This window comes from Triticum urartu, chromosome 6A, assembly GCF_056163025.1.
Source record: "Triticum urartu cultivar PI428250 chromosome 6A, HENAU_Tu73, whole genome shotgun sequence".
Classification (NCBI taxonomy): domain Eukaryota; kingdom Viridiplantae; phylum Streptophyta; class Magnoliopsida; order Poales; family Poaceae; genus Triticum; species Triticum urartu.
This window is the reverse complement of record NC_141878.1, coordinates 604012576-604040002: the sequence shown is the minus strand read 5'-3', so window position 1 is coordinate 604040002 and position 27427 is coordinate 604012576. Positions and strand designations below refer to the sequence as shown.

Genomic DNA, 27427 nt, shown 5'->3' with positions numbered 1-27427 from the left:
GAAGTTGGGTAGATCTTCCGCTTCCATTTGCATTTAGGAATGTTCTTACTCTCCAGCCGGTCCTCACAACCAGGCTCAGAAGGCCTGACTACAACATTCTCAAAACTCTCATCCTCCTCCTCAGGCTCAGGTAGGGGAGGAGCAAGATCCGCACAAAAATTATCGAGCACCATGACCCCCAAAGCATCAATATCGGAATCATTCATGGGTTTAACCGCTGCTAAGTTACGAATCATCTCTAAAGCCTGCTCTGCCTCTAAATCGAGGATATCATTAGTGGAATTTGAAATTTCACTATCATTACTACCTAGTGAAATTCCTAATTGGTTTGCATTATTAATAATCTCATCATTAGAAAAATGCAAGATGGAATTTGAGGTATTAACCGACATACCAGTAGTGACCTCAACGTCATGAAGCTTGGCCGCCCTCATGGCGCACCGCCGTTGTATGTCGTCAACCTCCGGATTGTCCTGGAGACGGCAGCTCAACCGTCGCCCCTCAGACACCGGATCTGGAATCCCACTGAATGCAATCGCCTCCTCCCGAGAGACCCTGCTTGGGGTGGGGCCTCCTGCCTCACCCCGAACACGCAACCGGTCAGCCTCCATCGACGAACCAGCTGGACCACCGAAAAGCGGTGGGGCGCTCAACGGCACCGCCGACGTCGATCGCGCCCCATGGCAGAGAGACGGCACCATGGCCCGCCGGCAAGAAGGGATCACCAGCGCCACAGGAGGGCCGGCCACCCTAGGCGCCCCAGGAGAAGAGGGCACCGAGGCCACCTACCCCGAGCCCTCTACAGAATGTGGAACCGCCGCCTGCAGCTCCGGCCTCGCGAGAAGGGAAGAGGGTGCCGACTGAAGGAAATATGCCCTAGAGGCAATAATAAAGTTATTATTTATTTCCTTATATCATGATAAATGTTTATTATTCATGCTAGAATACCGGAAACATAATACATGTGTGAATACATAGACAAACTTAATGTCACTAGTATGCCTCTACTTGACTAGCTCATTAATCAAAGATGGTTATGTTTCCTAACCATGAACAAAGAGTTGTTATTTGATTAACGGGATCACATCATTAGGTGAATGATCTGATTGACATGACCCATTCCATTAGCTTAGCACCTGATCGTTTAGTATGTTGCTATTGCTTTCTTCATGACTTATACATGTTCCTATAACTATGAGATTACGCAACTCCCGTTTGCCGGAGGAACACTTTGTGTGCTACCAAACGTCACAACGTAAATGGGTGATTATAAAGGAGCTCTACAGGTGTCTCCAAAGGTACATGTTGGGTTGGCGTATTTCGAGATTAGGATTTGTCACTCCGATTGTCGGAGAGGTATCTCTGGGCCCTCTCGGTAATGCACATCACATAAGCCTTGCAAGCATTGCAACCAATGAGTTAGTTGCGAGATGATGTATTACGGAACGAGTAAAGAGACTTGCCGGTAACGAGATTAAACTAGGTATTGGATACCGACGATCGAATCTCGGACAAGTAACATACCGATGACAAAGGGAACAACGTATGTTGTTATGCGGTCTGACCGATAAAGATCTTCGTAGAATATGTACGAGCCAATATGGGCATCCAGGTCCCGCTATTGGTTATTGACCGGAGATATGTCTCAGTCATGTCTGCATTATTCTCGAACCGTAGGGTCCGCACGCTTAACGTTACGATGACAGTTATTATGAGTTTATGCATTTTGATGTACCGAAGTTAGTTCAGAGTCCCGGATGTGATCACGGACATGACGAGGAGTCTCGAAATGGTCGAGACATAAAGATTGATATATTGGAAGCCTATGTTTGGATATCGAAAGTGTTCTGGGTGAAATCGGGATTTTACCGGAGTACCGGGAGGTTACCGGAACCCCCCGGGAGCCATATGGGCCTTAGTGGGCTTTAGTGGAAAGGTGAAAGGGGCAGCCCAAGGTGGGCTGCGCGCCTCCCCCCTCCCCTAGTCCTATTAGGACAAGGAGAGGTGGCCGGCCCCCCTCTCTCTCTCTCTCTTTCCCTTCGGGGAATCCTATTCCAAGTAGGATTGGGGGGGGGAGTCCTACTCCCGGTAGGAGTAGGACTCCTCCTGCGCCCTCCTCCTGGCCGGCTGCCCCCTCCCCCTTGGCTCCTTTATATACGGGGGCAGGGGGGCACCTCTAGACACACAAGTTGATGATTGAGATCGTTCCTTAGCCGTGTGCGGTGCCCCCTGCCACCATATTCCACCTCGATCATATCGTTGTAGTGCTTAGGCGAAGCCCTGCGTCGGTAGAACATCAAGATCATCACCACGCCGTCGTGCTAACGGAACTCCTCCCCGAAGCTTTGCTGGATCAGAGCCCGGAGATCGTCATCGAGCTGTACGTGTGCTAAGAACTCGGAGGTGCCGAAGTAACGGTGCTTGGATCGGTCGGATCGGGAAGACGTACGACTACTTCCTCTATCTTGCGTCATCGCTTCCGCAGTCGGTCTGCGTGGGTACGTAAACAACACTCTCCCCTCTCGTTGCTATGCATCACCATGATCTTGAGTGTGCGTAGGAATTTTTTTGAAATTACTACGAAACCCAACAGTGGTATCAGAGCCTAGGTTTTATATGTTGATGTTATATGCACGAGTAGAACACAAGTGAGTTGTGGGCGATATAAGTCATACTGCCTACCAGCATGTCATACTTTGGTTCGGCGGTATTGTTGGACGAGACGACCCGGACCGACATTACGCGTACGCTTACGTGAGACCGGTTCTCCCGACGTGCTTTGCACATAGGTGGCTTGCGGGCGACAGTCTCTCCAACTTTAGTTGAACCAAGTATGGCTACGCCCGGTCCTTGCGAAGGTTAAAACGGAGTCTATTTGACAAACTATCGTTGTGGTTTTGATGCGTAGGTGAGATTGGTTCTTGCTTAAGCCCGTAGCAGCCACGTAAAACTTGCAACAACAAAGTAGAGGACGTCTAACTTGTTTTTGCAGGGCATGTTGTGATGTGATATGGTCAAGACATGATGCTGAATTTTATTGTATGAGATGATCATGTTTTGTAATCGAGTTATCGGCAACTGGCAGGAGCCATATGGTTGTCGCTTTATTGTATGCAATGCAATCGCGATGTAATGCTTTACTTTATCACTAAGCGGCAGCGATAGTCGTGTAAGCATAAGATTGGCGAGACGACAACGATGCTACGATGGAGATCAAGGTGTCGCGCCGGTGACGATGGTGATCATGACGGTGCTTCGGAGATGGAGATCACAGGCACAAGATGATGATGGCCATATCATATCACTTATATTGATTGCATGTGATGTTTATCTTTTATGCATCTTATCTTGCTTTGATTGACGGTAGCATTATAAGATGATCTCTCACTAAATTATCAAGAAGTGTTCTCCCTGAGTATGCACCGTTGCGAAAGTTCTTCGTGCTGAGACACCACGTGATGATCGGGTGTGATAGGCTCTACGTTCAAATACAACGGGTGCAAAACAGTTGCACACGCGGAATACTCAGGTTATACTTGACGAGCCTAGCATATGTACAGATATGGCCTCGGAACACGGAGACCGAAAGGTCGAGCGTGAATCATATAGTAGATATGATCGACATAATGATGTTCACCAATGAAACTACTCCATCTCACGTGATGATCGGACATGGTTTAGTTGATTTGGATCACGTGATCACTTAGAGGATTAGAGGGATGTCTATCTAAGTGGGAGTTCTTAAGTAATATGATTAATAGAACTTAAATTTATCATGAAACTTAGTACCTGATAGTATCTTGCTTGTTTATGTTGATTGTAGATAGATGGCTCGTGCTGTTGTTCCATTGAATTTTAATGCGTTCCTTGAGAAAGCAAAGTTGAAAGATGATGGTAGCAATTACACGGATTGGGTCCGTAACTTGAGGATTATCCTCATTGCTGCACAGAAGAATTACGTCCTGGAAGCACCGCTGGGTGCCAGGCCTGCTGCTGGAGCAACACCAGATGTTATGAACGTCTAGCAGAGCAAAGCTGATGACTACTCGATAGTTCAGTGTGCCATGCTTTACGGCTTAGAATCGGGACTTCAATGACGTTTTGAACGTCATGGAGCATATGAGATGTTCCAGGAGTTGAAGTTAATATTTCAAGAAAATTCCCGGATTGAGAGATATGAAGTCTCCAATAAATTCTATAGCTGCAAGATGGAGGAGAACAGTTCTGTCAGTGAGCATATACTCAAAATGTCTGGGTATAATAATCACTTGATTCAATTGGGAGTTAATCTTCCAGATGATTGCGTCATTGACAGAATTCTCCAATCACTGCCACCAAGCTACAAGAGCTTCGTGATGAACTATAATATGCAAGGGATGAATAAGACTATTCCCGAGCTCTTCGCAATGCTAAAAGCTGCGGAGGTAGAAATCAAGAAGGAGCATCAAGTGTTGATGGTCAACAAGACCACTAGTTTCAAGAAAAAGGGCAAAGGGAAGAAGAAGGGAAACTTCAAAAAGAATAGCAAACAAGTTGCTGCTCAAGAGAAGAAACCCAAGTCTGGACCTAAGCCTGAAACTGAGTGCATCTACTGCAAGCAGACTGGTCACTGGAAGCGGAACTGCCCCAAGTATTTGGCGGATAAGAAGGATGGAAAGGTGAACAAAGGTATATGTGATATACATGTTATTGATGTGTACCTTACTAATGCTCGCAGTAGCACCTGGGTATTTGATACTGGTTCTGTTGCCAATATTTGCAACTCGAAACAGGGACTACAAATTAAGCGAAGATTAGCTAAGGACGAGGTGACGATGCGCGTGGGAAACGGTTCCAAAGTCAATGTGATCGCGATCGGCACGCTACCTCTACATCTACCTTCGGGATTAATATTAGACCTAAATAATTGTTATTTGGTGCCAGCGTTGAGCATGAACATTATATCTGGATCTTGTTTAATGCGAGACGGTTATTCATTTAAATCAGAGAATAATGGTTGTTCTATTTATATGAGTAATATCTTTTATGGTCATGCACCCTTGAAGAGTGGTCTATTCTTGTTGAATCTCGATAGTAGTGATACACATATTCATAATGTAGAAGCCAAAAGATGCAGAGTTGATAATGATAGTGCAACTTATTTGTGGCACTGCCATTTAGGTCATATCGGTATAAAGCGCATGAAGAAACTCCATACTGATGGACTTTTTGAACCACTTGATTATGAATCACTTGGTACTTGCAAACCATGCCTCATGGGCAAGATGACTAAAACACCGTTCTCCGGTACTATGGAGAGAGCAACAGATTTGTTGGAAATCATACATATAGATGTATGTGGTCCGATGAATATTGAGGCTCGTGGCGGATATCATTATTTTCTCACCTTCACAGATGATTTAAGCAGATATGGGTATATCTACTTAATGAAACCCAAGTCTGAAACATTTGAAAAGTTCAAAGAATTTCAGAGTGAAGTTGAAAATCATCGTAACAAGAAAATAAAGTTTCTACGATCTGATCGTGGAGGAGAATGTTTGAGTTACGAGTTTGGTGTACATATGAAACAATGCGGAATAGTTTCGCAACTCACGCCACCCGGAACACCACGGCGTAATGGTGTCTCCGAACGTCGTAATCGTACTTTACTAGATATGGTGCGATCTATGATGTCTCTTACTGATTTACCGCTTTCGTTTTGGGGTTATGCTTTAGAGACGGCCGCATTCACGTTAAATAGGGCACCATCAAAATCTGTTAAGACGACGCCTTTTGAACTATGGTTTGGCAAGAAACCAAAGTTGTCGTATCTTAAAGTTTGGGGCTGCGATGCTTATGTGAAAAAACTTCAACCTGATAAGCTCGAACCCAAATCGGAGAAATGTGTCTTCATAGGATACCCAAAGGAGACTACTGGGTACACCTTCTATCACAGATCCGAAGGCAAGACATTCGTTGCTAAGAATGGATCCTTTCTAGAGAAGGAGTTTCTCTCGAAAGAAGTGAGTGGGAGGAAAGTAGAACTTGACGAGGTAACTGTACCTGCTCCCTTATTGGAAAGTAGTACATCACAGAAAACTGTTTCAGTGACACCTACACCAGTTAGTGAGGAAGCTAATGATGATGATCATGAAACTTCAGATCAAGATACTACTGAACTTCGTAGATCAACCAGAGTGAGATCCGCGCCAGAGTGGTACGGTAATCCTGTTCTGGAAGTCATGCTACTAGATCATGATGAACCTACGAACTATGAAGAAGTGATGGTGAGCCCAGATTCCGCAAAATGGCTTGAAGCCATGAAATCTGAGATGGGATCCATGTAAGAGAACAAAGTATGGACTTTGGTTGACTTGCCCAATGATCAGCAAGCAATTGAGAATAAATGGATCTTCAAGAAGAAGACTGACGCTGACGGTAATGTTACTGTCTACAAAGCTCGACTTGTTGCAAAAGGTTTTCTACAAGTTCAAGGGGTTGACTACGATGAGACCTTCTCACCCGTAGTGATGCTTAAGTCTGTCCGAATCATGTTAGCAATTGCCGCATTTTATGATTATGAAATTTGGCAGATGGATGTCAAAACTGCATTCCTGAATGGATTTCTGGAAGAAGAGTTGTATATGATGCAACCGGAAGGTTTTGTCGATCCAAAGGGAGCTAACAAAGTGTGCAAGCTCCAGCGATCCATTTATGGACTGGTGCAAGCCTCTCGGAGTTGGAATAAGCGCTTTGATAGTGTGATCAAAGCATTTGGTTTTATACAGACTTTTGGAGAAGCCTGTATTTACAAAAAAGTGAGTGGGAGCTCTGTAGAATTTCTAATATTATACGTGGATGACATATTACTAATTGGAAATGATATAGAATTTCTGGATAGCATAAAGGGATACTTGAATAAGAGTTTTTCAATGAAAGACCTCGGTGAAGCTGCTTACATATTAGGCATTAAGATCTATAGAGATAGATCAAGACGCTTAATTGGACTTTCACAAAGCACATACCTTGACAAAGTTTTGAAGAAGTTCAAAATGGATCAAGCAAAGAAAGGGTTCTTGCCTGTGTTACAAGGTGTGAAGTTGAGTAAGACTCAATGCCCGACCACTGCAGAAGATAGAGAGAAAATGAAAATTGTTCCCTATGCTTCAGCCATAGGCTCTATCATGTATGCAATGTTGTGTACCAGACCTGATGTGTGCCTTGCTATAAGTCTAGCAGGGAGGTACCAAAGTGATCCAGGAGTGGATCACTGGACAGCGGTCAAGAACATCCTGAAATACCTGAAAAGGACTAAGGATATGTTTCTCATTTATGGAGGTGACAAAGAGCTCATCGTAAAAGGTTACGTTGATGCAAGCTTTGACACTGATCCGGACGATTCTAAATCGCAAACCGGATACGTGTTTATATTAAACGGTGGAGCTGTCAGTTGGTGCAGTTATAAACAAAGCGTTGTAGCGGGATCTACATGTGAAGCGGAGTACATAGCTGCTTCGGAAGCAGCAAATGAAGGAGTCTGGATGAAGGAGTTCATATCCGATCTAGGTGTCATACCTAGTGCATCGGGTCCAATGAAAATCTTTTGTGACAATACTGGTGCAATTGCCTTGGCAAAGGAATCCAGATTTCACAAGAGAACCAAGCACATCAAGAGACGCTTCAATTCCATCCGGGATCTAGTCCAGGTGGGAGACATAGAGATTTGCAAGATACATACGGATCTGAATGTTGCAGACCCGTTGAATAAGCCTCTTCCACGAGCAAAACATGATCAGCACCAAGGCTCCATGGGTGTTAGAATCATTACTGTGTAATCTAGATTATTGACTCTAGTGCAAGTGGGAGACTGAAGGAAATATGCCCTAGAGGCAATAATAAAGTTATTATTTATTTCCTTATATCATGATAAATGTTTATTATTCATGCTAGAATTGTATTAACCGGAAACATAATACATGTGTGAATACATAGACAAACTTAATGTCACTAGTATGCCTCTACTTGACTAGCTCGTTAATCAAAGATGGTTATGTTTCCTAACCATGAACAAAGAGTTGTTATTTGATTAATGGGATCACATCATTAGGTGAATGATCTGATTGACATGACCCATTCCATTAGCTTAGCACCCGATCGTTTAGTATGTTGCTATTGCTTTCTTCATGACTTATACATGTTCCTATAACTATGAGATTATGCAACTCCCGTTTGCCGGAGGAACACTTTGTGTGCTACCAAACGTCACAACGTAAATGGGTGATTATAAAGGAGCTCTACAGGTGTCTCCAAAGGTAGATGTTGGGTTGGCGTATTTCGAGATTAGGATTTGTCACTCCGATTGTCGGAGAGGTATCTCTGGGCCCTCTCGGTAATGCACATCACATAAGCCTTGCAAGCATTGCAACCAATGAGTTAGTTGCGAGATGATGTATTACGGAACGATTAAAGAGACTTGCCGGTAATGAGATTAAACTAGGTATTGGATACCGACGATTGAATCTCGGACAAGTAACATACCGATGACAAAGGGAACAACGTATGTTGTTATGCGGTCTGACCGATAAAGATCTTCGTAGAATATGTAGGAGCCAATATGGGCATCCAGGTCCCGCTATTGGTTATTGACCGGAGATATGTCTCAGTCATGTCTGCATTATTCTCGAACCGTAGGGTCCGCACGCTTAACGTTACGATGATAGTTATTATGAGTTTATGCATTTTGATGTACCGAAGTTAGTTCGGAGTCCCGGATGTGATCACGGACATGACGAGGAGTCTCGAAATGGTCGAGACATAAAGATTGATATATTGGAAGCCTATGTTTGGATATCGGAAGTGTTTCGGGTGAAATCGGGATTTTACCGGAGTACCGGGAGGTTACCGGAACCCCCCGGGAGCCATATGGGCCTTAGTGGGCTTTAGTGGAAAGGTGAAAGGGGCAGCCCAAGGTGGGCTGCGCGCCTCCCCCCTCCCCTAGTCCTATTAGGACAAGGAGAGGTGGCCGGCCCCCCTCTCTCTCTCTTTCCCTTCGGGGAATCCTATTCCAAATAGGATTGGGGGGGGGGGAGTCCTACTCCCGGTAGGAGTAGGCCTCCTCCTGCGCCCTCCTCCTGGCCGGCCGCCCCCTCCCCCTTGGCTCCTTTATATACGGGGGCAGGGGGGCACCTCTAGACACACAAGTTGATGATTGAGATCGTTCCTTAGCCGTGTGCGGTGTTGGGGAACGTAGCAATAATTCAAAATTTTCCTACGTGTCACCAAGATCAATCTATGGAGTCATATAGCAATGAGGGAGGAGTGGATCTACATACCCTTGTAGATCGCGCGCGGAAGCGTTCAAGAGAACGGGGTTGATGGAGTCGTACTCGTCGCGATCCAAATCACCGATGATCCTAGCGCCGAACGGACGGCACCTCCGCGTTCAACACACGTACGAAGCAGCGACGTCTCCTCCTTCTTGATCCAGCAAGGGGGGAGGAGAGGTTAATGGAGATCCAGCAGCACAACGGCATGGTGGTGGAAGTAGCGGGATTCCAACAGGGCTTCGCTAAGCGCTGCGGGAGGAGGGAGATGTGTCACGGCAGGGAGAGGGAGGCGCCAGGCCTTAGGTATGGTTGCCCTCCCTTCCCCCCACTATATATAGGGCCAAGGGAGAGGGGGAGGGCACAGCCTTGCCCCTTCCTTCAAGGAAGGGTGCGGACAAGGGGGGATGAGTCCATCCTCCCCAAGGCACCTCGGAGGTGCCTTCCCCCTTTAGGACTCTCCCCTCCTCTTGTCCCTTTGGCGCATGGGCCTCTAGGGGGCTGGTGCCCTTGGCCCATGTAGGCCAAGGCGCACCCCCTACAGCCCATGTGGCCCCCCGGGGTAGGTGGCCCCACCCGGTGGACCCCCGGGACCCTTCCGGTGGTCCCGGTACAATACCGGTGACCCCGAAACTTGTCCCGATGGCCGAAATAGCACTTCCTATATATATAATTCTTTACCTCCGGACCATTCCGGAACTCCCCGTGACGTCCGGGATCTCATCCGGGACTCCGAACAACATTTGGGTTACCGCATACTAATATCTCTATAACCCTAGCGTCACCGAACCTTAAGTGTGTAGACCCTACGGGTTCGGGAACCATGCAGACATGACCGAGACGTTCTCCGGTCAATAACCAACAGCGGGATCTGGATACCCATGTTGGCTCCCACATGTTCCACGATGATCTCATCGGATGAACCACGATGTCAAGGACTTAATCAATCCCGTATACAATTCCCTTTGTCTAGCGGTACGATACTTGCCCGAGATTCGATCGTCGGTATCCCGATACCTTGTTCAATCTCGTTATCGGCAAGTCTCTTTACTCGTTCCGTAACACATCATCCCGTGATCAACTCCTTGATCACATTGTGCACATTATGATGATGTCCTACCGAGTGGGCCCAGAGATACCTCTCCGTCACACGAAGTGACAAATCCCAGTCTCGATTCGTGCCAACCCAACAAACACTTTTGGAGATACCTGTAGTGTACCTTTATAGCCACCCAGTTACGTTGTGACGTTTGGTACACCCAAAGCACTCTTACGGTATCTGGGAGTTGCACAATCTCATGGTCTAAGGAAATGATACTTGACAATAGAAAAAGCTTTAGCATACGAACTATACGATCTTGTGCTATGCTCAGGATTGGGTCTTGTCCATCACATCATTCTCCTAATGATGTGATCCCGTTATCAACGACATCCAATGTCCATGGTCAGGAAACCGTAACCATCTATTGATCAACGAGCTAGTCAACTAGAGGCTTACTAGGGACATGGTGTTGTCTATGTATCCACACATGTATCTGAGTTTCCTATCAATACAATTATAGCATGGATAATAAACGATTATCATGAACAAGGAAATATAATAATAACTTATTTATTATTGCCTCTAGGGCATATTTCCAACAGTCTCCCACTTGCACTAGAGTCAATAATCTAGTTCACATCGCCATGTGATTAACACTCACGGGTCACATCGCCATGTGACCAACATCCAAAGAGTTTACTAGAGTCAATAATCTAGTTCACATCACTATGTGATTAACACTCAATGAGTTCTGGGTTTGATCATGTTGCTTGTGAGAGAGGTTTTAGTCAACGGGTCTGAACCTTTCAGATCCGTGTGTGCTTTAAAAATCTCTATGTCATCTCCTAGATGTAGCTACCACGTTCTATTTGGAGCTATTCCAAATAACTGTTCTACTTGGAGCTATTCTAAATTGTTGCTCCATTATACGTATCCGGTATCTCTACTCAGAGCTATCCGGATAGGTGTTAAGCTTGCATCGACGTAACCCTTTACGACGAACTCTTTTACCACCTCCATAATCGAGAAAATTCCTTAGTCCACTAGTTACTAAGGATAACTTTGACCGCTGTCCTGTGATCCATTCTTGGATCACTCTTGTACCCCTTGACTGACTCATGGAAAGGCACACTTCAGGTGCGGTACATAGCATAGCATACTGTAGAGCCTACGTCTTAAGCATAGGGGACGACCTTCGTCCTTTCTCTCTATTCTGCCGTGGTCGAGCTTTAAGTATTAACTTCATACCTTACCACTCAGGCAAGAACTCCTTCTTTGACTGATCCATCTTGAACACCTTCAAGATCATGTCAAGGTATGTGCTCATTTGAAAGTACCATTAAGCGTTTTGATCTATCCTCATAGATCTTGATGCTCAATGTTCAAGTAGCTTAATCCAGGCCTTCCATTGAAAAACACTTTCAAATAACCCTATATGCTTTCCAGAAATCCTACGTCATTTCTGATCCATAATATGTCAACAACATATACTCATCAGAAATTCTATAGTGCTCCCACTCACTTCTTTGGAAATACAAGTTTCTCATAAACTTTGTACAAACCCAAAATCTTTGATCATCTCATCAAAGCGTACATTCCAACTCCGAGATGCTTACTCCAGTATTTAGAAGGATTACTGGAGCTTTGCATACTTATTAGCATCTTTCAGGATTGACAAAACCTTCCGGTTGTATCACATACAACCTTTCCTCAAGAAAATCGTCGAGGAAACAATGTTTCGACATCCTATCTGCAAGATTTCATAAATAATGCAGTAATCGCTAATATAATTCCAACAGACTCTTAGCATCGCTACGAGTGAGAAAGTCTCATCGTAGTCAACTCCTTGAACTTGTCGGGAAACATCTTAACGACAAGTCGAGCTTTCTTAATGGTGACATTTACCATCATTGTCTGTCTTCCTTTTAAAATCCATCTGTACTCAACAGCCTTACGACCATCAAGTAGTTCTTCCAAAGTCTACACTTTGTTTTCATACATGGATCCTCTCTCGGATTTTATGGTCTTGAGCCATTTATCGGAATCCAGGCCCACCACCGCTTCTCCATAGCTCGTAGGTTCCTTGTTGTCTAGCAACATGACTTCCAAGACAGGGTTACGTACCACTTTGAAGTAGTACGCATCCTTGTCGACCTACGAGGTTTGGTAGTGACTTGATCTAAAGTTTCATGATCACTATCATAAGCTTCCACTTCAATTGGTGTAGGTGCCACAGGAACAACTTCCTGTGCCCTGCCACACACTAGTTGAAGAGACGGTTCAATAACCTCATCAAGTCTCCACCATCCTCCCACTCAATTCTTTTGAGAGAAACTTTTCCTCGAGAAAGGACCCGATTCTAGAAACAATCCCTTATTGCTTTCGGATCTGAGACAGGAGGTATACCCAACTGTTTTGGGTGTCCTATGAAGATGCATTTATCCGCTTTGGGTTCGAGCTTATCAGCCTGAAACTTTTTCACATAAGCGTCGCAGCCCCAAACTTTTAAGAAATGACAGCTTAGGTTTCTCTAAACCATAGTTCATACGGTGTCATCTCATCGGAATTACGTGGTGCCCCTTTTAAAGTGAATGAGGTTGTCTCTAATGCCTAACCCATAAACTACCGTGGTAATTCGATAAGAGACATCATGGTATGCATCATATCCAATAGGGTGCAGTTATGATGTTCGGACACACCATCACACTATGGTGTTCCAGGCTGTATTAGTTGTGAAACAATTTCCACAATGTCTTAATTCTGTGCCAAACTCGTAATTCAGATATTCATCTCTATGATCATATCATAGATATTTTATCCTCTTGTCACGACAATCTTTCAACTTCACCCTGAAATTACCTGAACCTTTCAATAATTCAGACTCGTGATTCATCAAGTAAATATACTCAACATCTACTCAAATCATCTGTGAAGTAAGGACATAACGATATCCACTACACGCCTCAGCACTCATTGGACTGCATACATCAAAATGTATTACTTCCAACAAGTTGCTTTCTAGTTCCATTTTACTGAAAACGAGGCTTTCAGTCATCTTGCCCATGTGGTATGATTTGCATGTAAGTGATTCAAAATCAAGTGAGTCCAAACGGTCCATTTGCATGGAGTTTCTTCATGCATATATACCAATAGGCATGGTTCGCATGTCTCAAGTGATTCAAAATCAAGTGAGTCCAAAGATCCATCAACATGGAGCTTCTTCATGCGTTTTATACCGATATGACTTACGTGGCAGTGCCACAAGTAGGTGGCACTATCATTACTATCTTATATCTTTTGGCATGAACATGTGTATCACTACGATCGAGATTCAATGAACCATTCATTTTAGGTGCAAGACCATTGAAGGTATTATTCAAATAAACAGAGTAACCATTATTCTCCTTAAATGAATAACCGTATTGCGATAGACATACTCCAATCATGTCTATGCTCAACGCAAACACCAAATAACAATTATTTAGGTTTAACACCGATCTCAATGGTAGAGGGAGCGTGCGATGCTTGATCATATCAACATTGGAAACACTTCCAACACATATCGTCAGCTCACCTTTAGCTAGTCTCCGTTTATTCCGTAGCTTTTATTTCGAGTTACTAACACTTAGCAACCGAACCGGTATCTAATACCCTGGTGCTACTAGGAGTACTAGTAAAGTACACATTAACATAATGTATATCCAATATACTTCTATCGACCTTGCCAGCCTTCTTATCTACCAAGTATCTAGGGTAATTCTGCTCCAGTGGCTGTTCCCTTTATTACAGAAGCACTTAGTCTCGGGTTTGGGTTCAACCTTGGGTTTCTTCACTAGAGCAGCAGCTGATTTGCCGTTTCATGAAGTATCCCTTCTTGCCCTTGCCCTTCTTAAAACTAGTGGTTTCACTAACCATCAACAATTGATGCTCCTTCTTGATTTCTACTTTCGCGGTGTCAAACATCGCGAGTATTTCAAGGATCATCATGTCTATCCCTGATATGTTATAGTTCATCACGAAGCTCTAGCAGCTTGGTGGTAATGACTTCGGAGAAACATCACTATCTCATCTGGAAGATCAACTCCCACTTGATTCAAATGATTGTTGTATTCAGACAGTCTGAGCACAAGCTCAACAATTGAGCTTTCCTCCCTTAGTTTGCAGGCTAAGAAAATCGTCGGAGGTCTTATACCTCTTGATGTGGGCACAAGCCTGAAATCCCAATTTCAGCCCTCGAAACATCTCATATGTTTCGCGACGTTTCAAAACGTCTTCGGTGCCTCAACTCTAAACCGTTTAACTAAACTATCACGTAGTTATCAAAATGTGTATGTCAAATGTTCGCAACATCCACAGACAACGTTCGAGGTTCAGCACACTGAGCGGTGCATTAAGGACATAAGCCTTCTATGAAGCAATGAGGACAATCCTCAGTTTACGGACCTAGTCCGCATAATTGCTACTATCAACTTTCAACTAAATTTTCTCTAGGAACATAACTAAACAGTAGAACTGAATCGCGAGCTACGACATAATTTGCGAAGACCTTTTGACTATGTTCAGGATAATTAAGTTCATCTTATGAACTCCCACTCAGATAGACATCCCTCTAGTCATCTAAGTGATTACATGATCCGAGTCAACTAGGCCGTGTCCGATCATCACGTGAGACGGACTAGTCAACATCGGTGAACATCTTCATGTTGATCGTATCTACCATACGACTCATGCTCGACCTTTCGGTCTTCTGTGTTCCGAGGCCATGTCTGTACACATGCTAGGCTCGTCAAGTCAACCTAAGTGTTTCGCGTGTGTAAATCTGTCTTACACCCGTTGTATGTGAACATTAGAATCTAACACCCGATCATCATGTGGTGCTTCGAAACAACGAACTGTCGCAACGGTGCACAGTTAGGGGGAACACTTTCTTGAAATTATTATGAGGGATCATCTTATTTACTACCATCGTTCTAAGTAAACAAGATGTATAAACATGATAAACATCACATGCAATCAAATAATAGTGACATGATATGGCCAATATCATATAGCTCCTTTGATCTCCATCTTGGGGCTCCATGATCATCTTGTCACCGGCATGACACCATGATCTCCATCATCATGATCTCCATCATCGTGTCTCCATGAAGTTGTCACATCATCTATTACTTCTACTACTACAGCTAACGGTTAGCAATAAAGTAAAGTAATTACATGACGTTTATGTTGACACGCAGGTCATAAATAAATTAAGACAACTCCTATGGCTCCTGCCGGTTGTCATACTCATCGACATGCAAGTCGTGATTCCTATTACAAGAACATGATCAATCTCATACATCACATATATCATTCATCACATCCTTTTGGCCATATCACATCACATAGCATACCCTGCAAAAACAAGTTAGACGTCCTCTAATTGTTGTTTGCATGTTTTACGTGGCTGCTATGGGTTTCTAGCAAGAACGTTTCTTACCTACGCAAAAACCACAACGTGATATGCCAATTGCTATTTACCCTTCATAAGGACCCTTTTCATCGAATCCGATCCGACTAAAGTGGGAGAGACAGACACCCGCTAGCCACCTTATGCAACTAGTGCATGTCAGTCGGTGGAACCAGTCTCACGTAAGAGTACGTGTAAGGTCGGTCCGGGCCGCTTCATCCCATGATGCTGTCGAATCAAGATAAGACTAGTAACGGCAAGCATATTGAACAAAATCAACGCCCACAACTACTTTGTGTTCTACTCGTGCATAGAAACTACGCATAGACCTAGCTCATGATGCCACCGTTGGGGAATGTAGCAATAATTCAAAATTTTCCTACGTGTCACCAAGATCAATCTATGGAGTCATCTAGCAACGAGGGAGGAGTGGATCTACATACCCTTGTAGATCACGCGCGGAAGCGTTCAAGAGAACAGGGTTGATGGAGTCGTACTCGTCGTGATCCAAATCACCGATGATCCTAGCGCCGAACGGACGGCACCTCCGCGTTCAACACACGTACGGAGCAGCGACGTCTCCTCCTTCTTGATCCAGCAAGGGGGGAGGAGAGGTTAATGGAGATCCAGCAGCACAACGGCGTGGTGCTGGAAGTAGCAGGATTCCAACAGGGCTTCGCTAAGCGCTGCGGGAGGAGGGAGATGTGTCACGGGAGGGAGAGGGAGGCGCCAGGCCTTAGGTATGGTTTCCCTCCCTTCCCCCCACTATATATAGGGCCAAGGGAGAGGGGGAGGGCGCAGCCTTGCCCCTTCCTCCAAGGAAGGGTGCGGACAAGGGGGGGAGGAGTCCATCCTCCCCAAGGCACCTCGGAGGTGCCTTCCCCCTTTAGGACTCTCCCCTCCTCTTGTCCCTTTGGCGCATGGGCCTCTAGGGGGCTGGTGCCCTTGGCCCATGTAGGCCAAGGCGCACCCCCTACAGCCCATGTGGCCCCCCGGGGGAGGTGGCCCCACCCGGTGGACCCCCGGGACCCTTCCGGTGGTCCCGGTACAATACCGGTGACCCCGAAACTTGTCCCGATGGCCGAAATAGCACTTCCTATATATATAATTATTTACCTCCGGACCATTCCGGAACTCCTCGTGACGTCCGGGATCTCATCCGGGACTCCGAACAACATTCGGGTTACCGCATACTAATATCTCTATAACCCTAGCATCACCGAACCTTAAGTGTGTAGACCCTACGGGTTCGGGAACCATGCAGACATGACCGAGACGTTCTCCGGTCAATAACCAACAGCAGGATCTGGATACCCATGTTGGCTCCCACATGTTCCACGATGATCTCATCGGATGAACCACGATGTCAAGGACTTAATCAATCCCGTATACAATTCCCTTTGTCTAGCGGTACGATACTTGCCTGAGATTCGATCGTCGGTATCCCGATACCTTGTTCAATCTCGTTACCGGCAAGTCTCTTTACTCGTTCCATAACACATCATCCCGTGATCAACTCCTTGATCACATTGTGCACATTATGATGATGTCCTACCGAGTGGGCCCAGAGATACCTCTCCGTCACACGGAGTGACAAATCCCAGTCTCGATTCGTGCCAACCCAACAAACACTTTTGGAGATACCTGTAGTGTACCTTTATAGCCACCCAGTTACGTTGTGACGTTTGGTACACCCAAAGCACTCTTACGTCAGTAGAACATCAAGATCGTCACCACGCCGTCGTACTGACGGAACTCCTCCCCGAAGCTTTGCTGGATCGGAGCCCGGGGATCGTCATCGAGCTGTACGTGTGCTAAGAACTCGGAGGTGCCGGAGTAACGGTGCTTGGATCGGTCGGATCGGGAAGACGTACGACTACTTCCTCTACGTTGCGTCATCGCTTCCGCAGTCGGTCTGCGTGGGTACGTAGACAACACTCTCCCCTCTCGTTGCTATGCATCACCATGATCTTGAGTGTGCGTAGGAAATTTTTTGAAATTACTACGAAACCCACCACCGAGGCCACCTGCCCCGGACCCCCTCCCGAAGATAAAACCTCCACCACCGAAACCTCGTCCACCGCGAGAGGATAAGAGGGCGCCGAGGCCACCTGCTCCGAGCCCCCTTCATAAAGCGAAACCGCCACCTGCAGCTCCGGCATCGCGACAGAAGAAGAGGGAACCGAGACCACCAGCCTCGGACCCCCTCCCGCGGGAAAGACCTCCACCGCCGGACCCTCGATCTGAGGAGAATCAACGAGTAGTACATGAGAGGGAGCCACCTCCTCCTCTCCCCTGACCGAGATCGGCAAAGCCCCAGGGTCGGGACTCACAGCATCCTCAAAATCCAAAGCCAGTAACGTGTGCTCAAAAACCTCGTCAGACTCCACCCGCTCACTCCAAAGTCTCGAAGGCGCAGAAGCCGGATCGAAAGATCCAAATCTCAGGGAAGTCGTAGGCACCGAGGAGGGTGGCACCGTCCCATCCCCGGATGTCTGAGAAACGGATCCCGGTCCATTGGACAACTCTCGTCCAGTGTCATCAACTGGTGCCTCCTTAGCTCCTGAGTTGTCATCTCCCTCGTGCATATCAACATCAGTCCCATTAGCCGCCTCGGCGAACAGACTCTCATCCAAATTCAATCACGAGGTTATAAATCTGGCCTCGATATGTCCACTTGACCACATCGGGCACGAACTCAATCTCCAGAACACTGACTAGCAGTCGGGCAATCCCGTGAGCTCTGGTATAAGCCATATCCACTCTCTCAGTCTTCCCCACCATAATGCCCAAGCTAGCCAAAACCCTGGCATCCTGCATCGGCTTCGAGGAGCCCCAGAAAAACGCAGCCAAACCTGAGTAAGCGGCTTACCCTGAGGTTCGACCATCTTCCACTCATGAAACTCGAGGACACCATTAGTACCCGACACTTTGCACATCCCAAAACTCAAAAGTCTCTGCAAATCCTCGACTGAAAGGAACTCAACCCTAAACATATTTTCCTCGAGACTAACAAGCTCCCACTGGAAGTCACCAGGAGCTAACTCCTTCAGCCTCTGCACAATCTGAGTCTCAGAGACCTCTCCTATGGTAACTTTGACAACCCCAGTGGTCATACTCTGGGTCTCATCAGGGATCTCCATCGCATCAGGAGACTCAAAGAACGTGAGCTCAGCACAACACACTCCATACATCATAAGAGACGGCGCCTGATCACGCAAAATCGGACAAACCCCTGAATCATGTGCCGGCTAGCCACAGGTGTCACATAGGTCAGCCACACACTCAGCAATAAAATAACCCTTCTCTCCACACCGATAGCATAACATTTTCTCCTTCTTGCGTGCCCACTTGGACGCCCTGTCCGAGTCAGCCCTGTCTGTCGCCTCCACTGACGCTGACACCGTGGTCTCACTCCCGGGTATCTCAGCATTAGCGAGCGCCGACACCACATCCATAGCCTGACCAGACAGCACCGGCTCCTCGGCAGCCCCAGTGGCGGTAGTCGCCCCGACGACCACAGGCGGAGCAGGCTGCCGTTAACGAAACCGGCCACCTCGACCACCTCGACCACCACGATGACCGCGGTAGCCTCCCCGCTGCCGATAGCCCGGGCCAGACGCCCCCTCAACAAAACCACCCGAAGGACCGAGAAATGGTCTCTCCGCCATCCCGTCACCCTGCCATGCATATCCTCGGCCACCGCCAGTCGACAAAGAACCTCGGTGCTGGCCATCTCCATAGGCATTGTACCCATCATCTCCCCATTGACCCCGGGGCGTTCCCGAAACACCTCCAGCACCCATGTTTTGCGGTGGCAGCGCCTGCGTCTGCATCGGCCCAGACCGATTCTGAGTCAGCCTCGCGACGTAGTGCGGCGGAGGCGCCGGCCGAGGCTGACCAGGTGTCACACCCTGATTCCCCGGCGCCGGCGGCCTGGGTGCGATCGCACCACCCCGGCCCGCTGCAGTCACCCCAGTCAGAGCCGGCGTCGGCGGGCGAGGACCACCGGTCGTCCAGCCTCGACCCGCGGCAGGCAGCCCCGCCGAGCCCAGCGACGGCGGCCGAACCCATGGAAGGGCACCGCCACCACGTCCTGCAGCCACACTCGCCATCCCAGGGCCGACCGCAGTACCCCGGCCAGCTGCAGCCGCCGGCGGCGGCATACCTCGAACGGACCCAGAGACCGGTGGCGGCAGCGCACCACGGCCAGAACCAACACCCGGCGGCGGTGCACCACGGCCATTGACACCGCCCGGCGGCGGTGCACCCCCGACGCGGCCTGCCCCGGTATGCACGGCGGTGTTCTTTCCCGGCTGCAGACCAGCCCCGCGGCCCGCCATGGCCACCAGGGGAGGAATCCGTCTAGCGCGTCCAGGACCCGAAGAATGCAGCTGAGGCGCCCGATGCGAAAAAACCCTAGGACTCGGAGTAGACGAACGCGATGTAGATGGCGCTTGGATGCATGCGACGTCAGTTTCGCTATCGATAGGACCCGGACTCACTTGGGCCTCATACCCAATAGTCCCTGGCCCAACGACCTCGAGCGAAAAAACGTCCAAACCCAGCCCACTACGGCCCTTTGGTTCTAGTACCGCAACTGATGTAGCTACATCTGACTTCAGTAATCTGTGGACAATATTATTATCAAGGCTGTTATTGGTCATTAGATCCATTATTAGCTGTTAAAGGGGGGTATTCTATTCTGGCATTTTCGATATGGAAATACTCTGTTTCTAGTTAATTGCAACAAAGTTGACTCTTTATGAACGAACCGCAACAGAGTTTTTCTCCTGATAAAACTAGCATTAATTTTGTTTATGGCCTGAATTTTGAGTTGGCTGATTTGAGGGTAGTACAACTAAGCAGTGTTGTTGTTGGTTCTGAAACCCATTATTATCATGCTCCATTTTCAGGTGTGCCGAGCCAGCTGCCGAAGGCATATTCACGAACTTCTCACTCCTACTGACAGAGGACCCAGTGGAGGAACCCGATGTGATGGACCTCGGCACCGTGTACGAGGAAGACAGGACCAAGTTCCCTTCGATAACTGGCAGCAAGGACGAGAACGATGAAGACATAGACTGGGATGACCGCATGCATTTCCCTGCCGGGGAGAAGGAGATCGACATCTCGAAGAACCTCCGGCACATCATCCACCTGGAGATCACGCTGGATGCCTTCTGCAGCAGCACCTGCAAAGGCTTGTGCCTCGTCTGTTGGTCACAGGTCCCTCGATCTCTCTTCTCTCTGTGGTTACACACGCACCCGAAGTGTTTGCTGAAACTAAAGGAGAAGCAGAGCAAGGAGGAAAAACAGAGGAGGCACGCACGAGTTGTGGTTCCAGGCAACAAATGCCCTTGTTTTTTTTTCTTTTTCAGCAACGAATGCTCGGTGTGCTGCTTGCAACCAATGCAAGGTTCAGCTTATTACATAGCAGAGACCCACTCCACTCCTCCTACCAACTCTGCAGCACATCAACTCACAATGTACTGCTCCTGATCTAAGCATGGACAGCCATGACACACAGTGGCATGTCCTCTCACACAATGCACGACATGTGCATGTACCTTTACATCAGGCTCACATGGCAGGAGTCAAACATGCATCAACACATGAGCATGATCAACAATTAATTAAATCATACATTGACTAGATTAACTTCTAACATCGTCTGTGGCGCGAACCTCAACACGAGCAGCTGCAGCTGCAGCACCGATGAGTCGTTGCAAGCCAAGGACGCCAGGCGGCCGGGAACTCTCAAAGATCTGCTGAAGCCTATGCAGAGAAGATGATGATGAGTCAAACAGTGCATATGCAGGTATCTTGTAACCTACTTATGCGATAGTCTCTATGATTCTCATGACCTCATGGGCAAGATATGCAGCCCGGTGAAAATGCAAATATTTGATGGCAGCGATAGCGGGGAACTAGACTGCCGACATTTGAGTCGCATCTCATGCTTCGCTCGCTGCACTGATGATGCAAATCTTTCTGGCCTTTCCTCAGAAGTTCATGATTATCATTTGTATTGCCTCATCTTACGGTCCAAAAGTAGAAGCCTGCAACGCAATGCTAGGATATTATGTTGTGCCGCAAAACTTGAAATGATATGTGGGTGAATTTGCGCGACACATGTGCTTTGTCTCCTGGGGGGATCAAATTAACTGTATGTACATTTATCACTGGTTAACTCCCTGGGAAGGTTAGATTAAATTGCTGTAACACAAGGCAGAATTCTTCATGTTAGTTAGCAAGTGTTATGTTTTTGCTGGAACACTAGCATCTTTCAGGTTTTACTTCTTGCAAGCCAGCAGGTAACAAACCAAAGTAGGTCAACACAAAACTTACTTATAGTTGAACAAAGACAAATGAAAAAAGAGACGGTCATACAGAGAATCAGTTCACCAGTCACAACATATAGTAATTAAGTAGACTGAATAAACTAGCAGACTAGATCAACTCTCAAACAAGGCTAAACAGACATAGAAGAACCTCCGTTCCAGTGCTTGCCCGAGCTGATCACTACACAGGAACACAAAGAACACTCATTCATGCCCTCTCCTCTGCGAGTTTCGCGAGGGCGCGCCGCTCATTCCACAAGCTCGAAACAAGGGACCATGCAACAGCAACCTCCACCTTGCAGAAGCCAAGATCGCAGGTGCCATTGCTCGTGCCGGCCCTCTCCGGCGCGAACACGGCCTCACCTCGCGCAACAACGACGGCAGCGAAACCACCATCATCGCCGTCTTCTTTGCCAGCGATCTGAGGGGACGCCACCACGGAGACAACCAGCTTCCCCCCCTCGAGGTCCACCGACACGACGTGCCTCGAGAGCTCGACCGCGCCGGTCGAAGGGCTGATCGGCATCTTCCCGTCCCGGGAGTCGAGCAGCAGCACCTCTCCTTCCCTCACAGTTGTGACCTCGGCGACGACGCGCCCCCGGAGACCCTCTGGCCACACAGCGTCGATGATCCGGACACCGATGATGGTCGCCTCGACCGAGGGGTCCAGCGGCGCGTAGGCAAGCTCGATCGTGCACCGGTCACAGAGGATACCAGAGCAGATCACATGTGTGGCAAGGTAGGTCTGGGGGTAGTTGAAGATCCCGAAGGCCAGCATCTCGTCCTCTTCGGGGTCTGTCTTGCTCTTCACCTTTAGCTGGAACTCAAACGTGATCGGGTCGATGATCACGATCGCGCGCGACGGGCCTGTCAGCAGTAGGTATGGATCCTGCAACGCAAGCAACACATGTCAACAAAATGGCTGGCAGACTATCATGTAACGAAGACGAGAACTATGGTGAATATATCAAATTCATGCTCCAACTCGATGAAGATGAAGAATCAGAGGAAATATATTTTAACATAAAACAACAGACAACAAATGATGCACGGTGCTTGCCTGTTGGGTGAGGACCTGGCAGTTATCCCTGGTGCGGCTGAAGAGGAAGTTGCGATTGTGATCCGAGGTGTCCCTGGCGGCGACTAGGCCGTGGACATGCAGCGGCCACCGGAGGCCGTCTTCCAGGTCAGCCACCCGAACGCTGAAGATCTGCATGGTACAATGAGGTCTCGCGTAGCTCGGGATGGGTCCGAATGTAAAGCGCATGGGACCAAGACTTGCTGCATGGCAGGAAGCAAAGTTAAACTATGTGTCACGGGAACGAATAGAGCTTGTTGTTATCAGCAAACAAGACACATCCATGCTAAATAAAGCTGGTTAGATAGGGTGTCTGATCTCTTTTTCTACATTAACAAGAACATTGGACACAGTTAATGACATGTTCTTTGGAGGACTAACCCCTGAAATGACTGATCGTAATTAATCTATGGATGAGGTGCATTTGTGCCATCAGTAGAGCAAGCTCCCATGAACGAATGAATTTGCAGGTGAATGGATGAAAAATAGGTAGTGATGCGAGCGAAACAGGGGTGCTAGAGGTGATTACTCTGATCGTCGAAGGAGCCGAATTTGCCGGCGAAGCGGCTCTCCCACAGCCCGCGGAACCTGCCGATCCGATCTTCCTCCCTGTAAACCTCCTCCTCTTCCTCCTCCTCTTCCTCCTGCGTCGTCGTCTCTGGCGGTGGCGGCAGCGGACATGAACATGGAGGAGGTGTGCTGTTAATATCCTCATCATGGTTCTTACTCACATCCTTGGTCTTCTCCTCCCTCTGCATTCTTGTGGCACTGGCGTCCCCCTCGGCTTCTGCCTCGCCCTCGCCGCTGCGGAAGATGGAGAGGTCCATTCCCGCCAGCCCACTGCTGATCAGCTCCTCCATCGGCGGGATCGAGGAATCAAACGTTCGATCTATCGCTTCCTCTGCCGCTTAACTCTGTAATTAGGTTTAGATCTTTCTTTTTTTTGACAGTTGGCTCAAACGTACGTGTTCACCAACCAAACCAAACACGGCTAAAGGAATCTCTGCATGGAGACGGCCGAGGGACCAAACATTTCTTTCGCTGAACCCATGGCGATCGCCGGCTGCTGTTCCGGCAGCTTGATTCCCCTCACGGAAACCCGACCGGCGAACGCCTGATCTCACATTCCCCGACGGTCCGCGCCGCCCCACGCCCCTGCCCTGCCCCGAGCTCGCCGTCGACGCGCCGCCCCGTGCCCCTGCCCTGCCCCGACGGTCCGCGCCGCCCCGTGCTCCTCCCCGTTCGGTCCGGCCGGCCCCCTTTCCTCCCTGTCCTCCTCCCCTGTTTTTTTCATGATTTTGTTGATAGATGATGATGTTGTTGATAGATGATTGTTAGATGATGATCTTGAATTGTTGATGATAGATGATGTATGCTCAACTTCCGAGTTTTATTCCCCCTCGTTTCCAAGTTTGCACTTGTGGTTTTCCTGATAATAGTAAGCTGTCAATTCTATTAACCCTTAGGAGTTGAACTTGAGCATGAAGTCACACGTTTCACCGTTTGAATTTGAACTATTATTCTTAAAACCAATAATTATTTAGTAACACTAATATTTCTTGAATAAGTAGTTTGACCACAGTTTGACAAAAAATTCAAAAAAACATAAATTTGAGGATAACTTTTTTCCTTTCAGACTTTGAGGATTCGAAAAAATTGCAAAACGGCCTACGGCCGTCGAAATCGGAACCGGATTTTCGTTCTGAACATTTTGATATATTATATATTTTTGTTGACATCATATGCAAAAGTTATAGCCGTTCTACATTTTCATAACACTTTTTTACAAAACATGTCCAAATTTAAGTTTTTTAATTTTCCTAACTAGTAGATGTAGTAACATAAGTACATTCAAAACTGAAATGGCGATACGCGGAGGGGGGGGGGGGTAGAGTTTAAACCCCTTTGGTCCGGGATGGTGTCCATCCAATCCACCGTCGACTACATCTGGTAGCATCATCCCAGCCAGAGTCACAACTAAGGTTAACCAAGCCAGAGTCACGTTCTATTAAAGTGGCAAAAAGAATTAATTTTTAATATAGCAAAACTAATTCTATCAACTATTATTAAAGGCTAAATGACTATTAATACACAACAGTAGAAAAATTAATATTAATTAATCATAAAAATTTATCTACTGTTGTCTAACAGAAGCATACTACAACATGTTAAAATCTACATAAAGAACTAACTAAAAATAATTATTGAACCGAGACTAATGCCTTCCTGACGCCCTAGCCGCTTGAACCGGGGCTAATGCTCACATTAGTCCGGGTTCGTAATGCAACCGAGACTAATCTGTACATTGAGCTTGGACCCAAACCCTGTTTTCTACTAGTGATGTATGACCCCCTTCTTTAAATTAGATGTGGCAGATGCGGAATGAACTCCTACCACATGATCGCATACGAGCAATTCAAGAGAAATTGGCGGGATTCTTTCTTGACCACGTCATACATAAAGACGGAGAATACCATGTGGAAATTGAAATGGATTTTAGATATTAGGGATTGTAAGAGATGTTGCATTGTATATATGTAGTAGCGTTGGATAGATATACGAAAATTTGTTATTCGACCAATCTCGGAGAAAGAGAGGTCACTTCTCTCTGTATATGTTCATGACGATCTTGTGTAAATGATTTCTTAATTTGCTTACTAGCTAGCGTGTTGAGTTTTCTCTATATGTATAGTAGCTAGCGTCGACCAAGTACGAAGAAAGAGAGGTCACTTCTCTATTAGCTAGTTAACACAATATAAAACCCCTAAATTAACCCTCCAAAACCCCTAACGCCCCCCCCCCCCCCCCCCCTAAAAAAACTCAGCGCCTGCGAGCTGCTGACGCGTGGCTGCCTTTTGGTTCCGGTTGGTGTTACCAACCGGGATTAAAGGTCCTCCTGTCTGGCCGCCCCGTAGCGGCCACATGGATACCCTTCTGTCCCGGTTCGTAAGCAAACCGTGACTAAAGGTTTTGGGTTTCAGTCCCGTTTGTTTTGTCCCAGTTCCAGAACCGGGACTAATACCCTGTTTTCTACTAGTGTACATGATGGCACAGAGGCCGCGGCGACGCGGTGAGGAGGCCGTCGAGGTCCCGCGTGGTGGCGCGGAACGACGAGCCGTGTCAAGATTAGGGGATAGGCACCCGTCGGGTTAGGTACCCGGCAACAGTGAGGACTTCAATGCAGCCGCACGCATGGGACCACCAGGAGCGGCCGAAGGTGGTGTAGAGGCCATCGCGAGCTGATCGACCACGGTGGACTGAATTGCGGTGGTAGTATGCATCGAAATGTCTGAGCCCGAAGTCTGCACTAGACGAGTTACTGCACCATTCCTCTCTCTTTTTGTCTCTTAGTTTTATCCTCGTCCAGAAAGTCCTCATCATCATGACCAAGATCTGGACTATCATCACTAGTCGTCAACCCGTGCTCCTGCACGGTCTAGAAATTTGAGAAGTTTATAGTACTATACTTAGAAAGTTTCTATAAGTATTATTTTCTTTTAATCTAATAGATATTTGATGTGTGAAATACTTATAAATATCCTATTTTCATTGCTTATAAATTGTTGTATTATGTACTTTATCAATGACTAAATTCATATGAAAATGTCTTCTCTTCTTGAACATTATTATAAATATACCATCTATGATTTCACGGTTCATGGATTTCTATTTCCAAGATTATTTCACGCTTCCCATGAAGAGATATGACTAAAATGTTTAACGAAAACTTGTGTGACCAACGACCATATTCCAAGCATTCATTTCAAGTGCTCATGAGTTCAACATGCCCGGTGAGCCGCACGCCTTGGACACAACTCAGTTAAAGTTGTCTTTGCTGGGAAACTCGGTTAAAGTGTATCCTCTCAATTTTACATGTTTGGAAGACTACTAAAATTCTTAAAGTTTGTTTTTAAACTCGTGGAAGCCTTCTTTGTCTTTTCTATAATTCCCTATATTTGTGGTATTGTCACCGAATCTTTCTTATAATTAGAATGTAATGTTCTAGAAGCCATAATTATATTTTTGAAAGAAATTATAACATTAACATTTAGAAATTTGCTTCAATATTTTTAAGTTGGCATGTAAGTTTCTAGACGCTCAACCTTCTGTTGTCTGAAAATCCACCTAAATTAGGGGATGACCACCTAGAAATTGTTTAGAGTTATTTTGTACACTCCAAAAATTGATCCTTCTGACATGCAAACTGAGCCA

At 46.9% G+C, this 27427-nt stretch overlaps 1 protein-coding gene and 2 pseudogenes across 1 annotated transcript; 1 reads left to right on the top strand and 2 right to left on the bottom strand.

Moving 5' to 3' along the window:
* LOC125546960 (large ribosomal RNA subunit accumulation protein YCED homolog 1, chloroplastic-like) overlaps window positions 1-21588 on the top strand; it is a 42031-nt pseudogene extending 20443 nt beyond the window's left edge.
* On the bottom strand, window positions 751-19251 carry LOC147967194 (uncharacterized; annotated as a pseudogene).
* A 757-nt stretch (window positions 21589-22345) lies between the features above and the next one.
* On the bottom strand, window positions 22346-24075 carry LOC147967193 (uncharacterized). Its single transcript, XM_087527520.1, has 4 exons — window positions 23983-24075; window positions 23745-23937; window positions 23198-23418; window positions 22346-23026 (listed from the first exon to the last, which is right to left on the bottom strand). Exons 1-4 carry the CDS (start codon window positions 24073-24075, stop codon window positions 22346-22348), a joined length of 1188 nt encoding a protein of 395 aa, XP_087383646.1.
* Between the last annotated feature and the right edge of the window lie 3352 nt (window positions 24076-27427).

Bases quoted from the DNA above. Each gene is read 5' to 3' on its own strand.
- LOC147967193 (XM_087527520.1), bottom strand. From the start codon at position 24,075: ATGGAGGAGCTGATCAGCAGTGGGCTGGCGGGAATGGACCTCTCCATC. The intron at 23,419-23,744 runs GTAATCACCTCT...CCTGCCATGCAG, and splicing joins CGGCTCCTTCGACGATCAGA to CAAGTCTTGGTCCCATGCGC. The intron at 23,027-23,197 runs GCAAGCACCGTG...CTTGCGTTGCAG, and splicing joins GCCAGGTCCTCACCCAACAG to GATCCATACCTACTGCTGAC.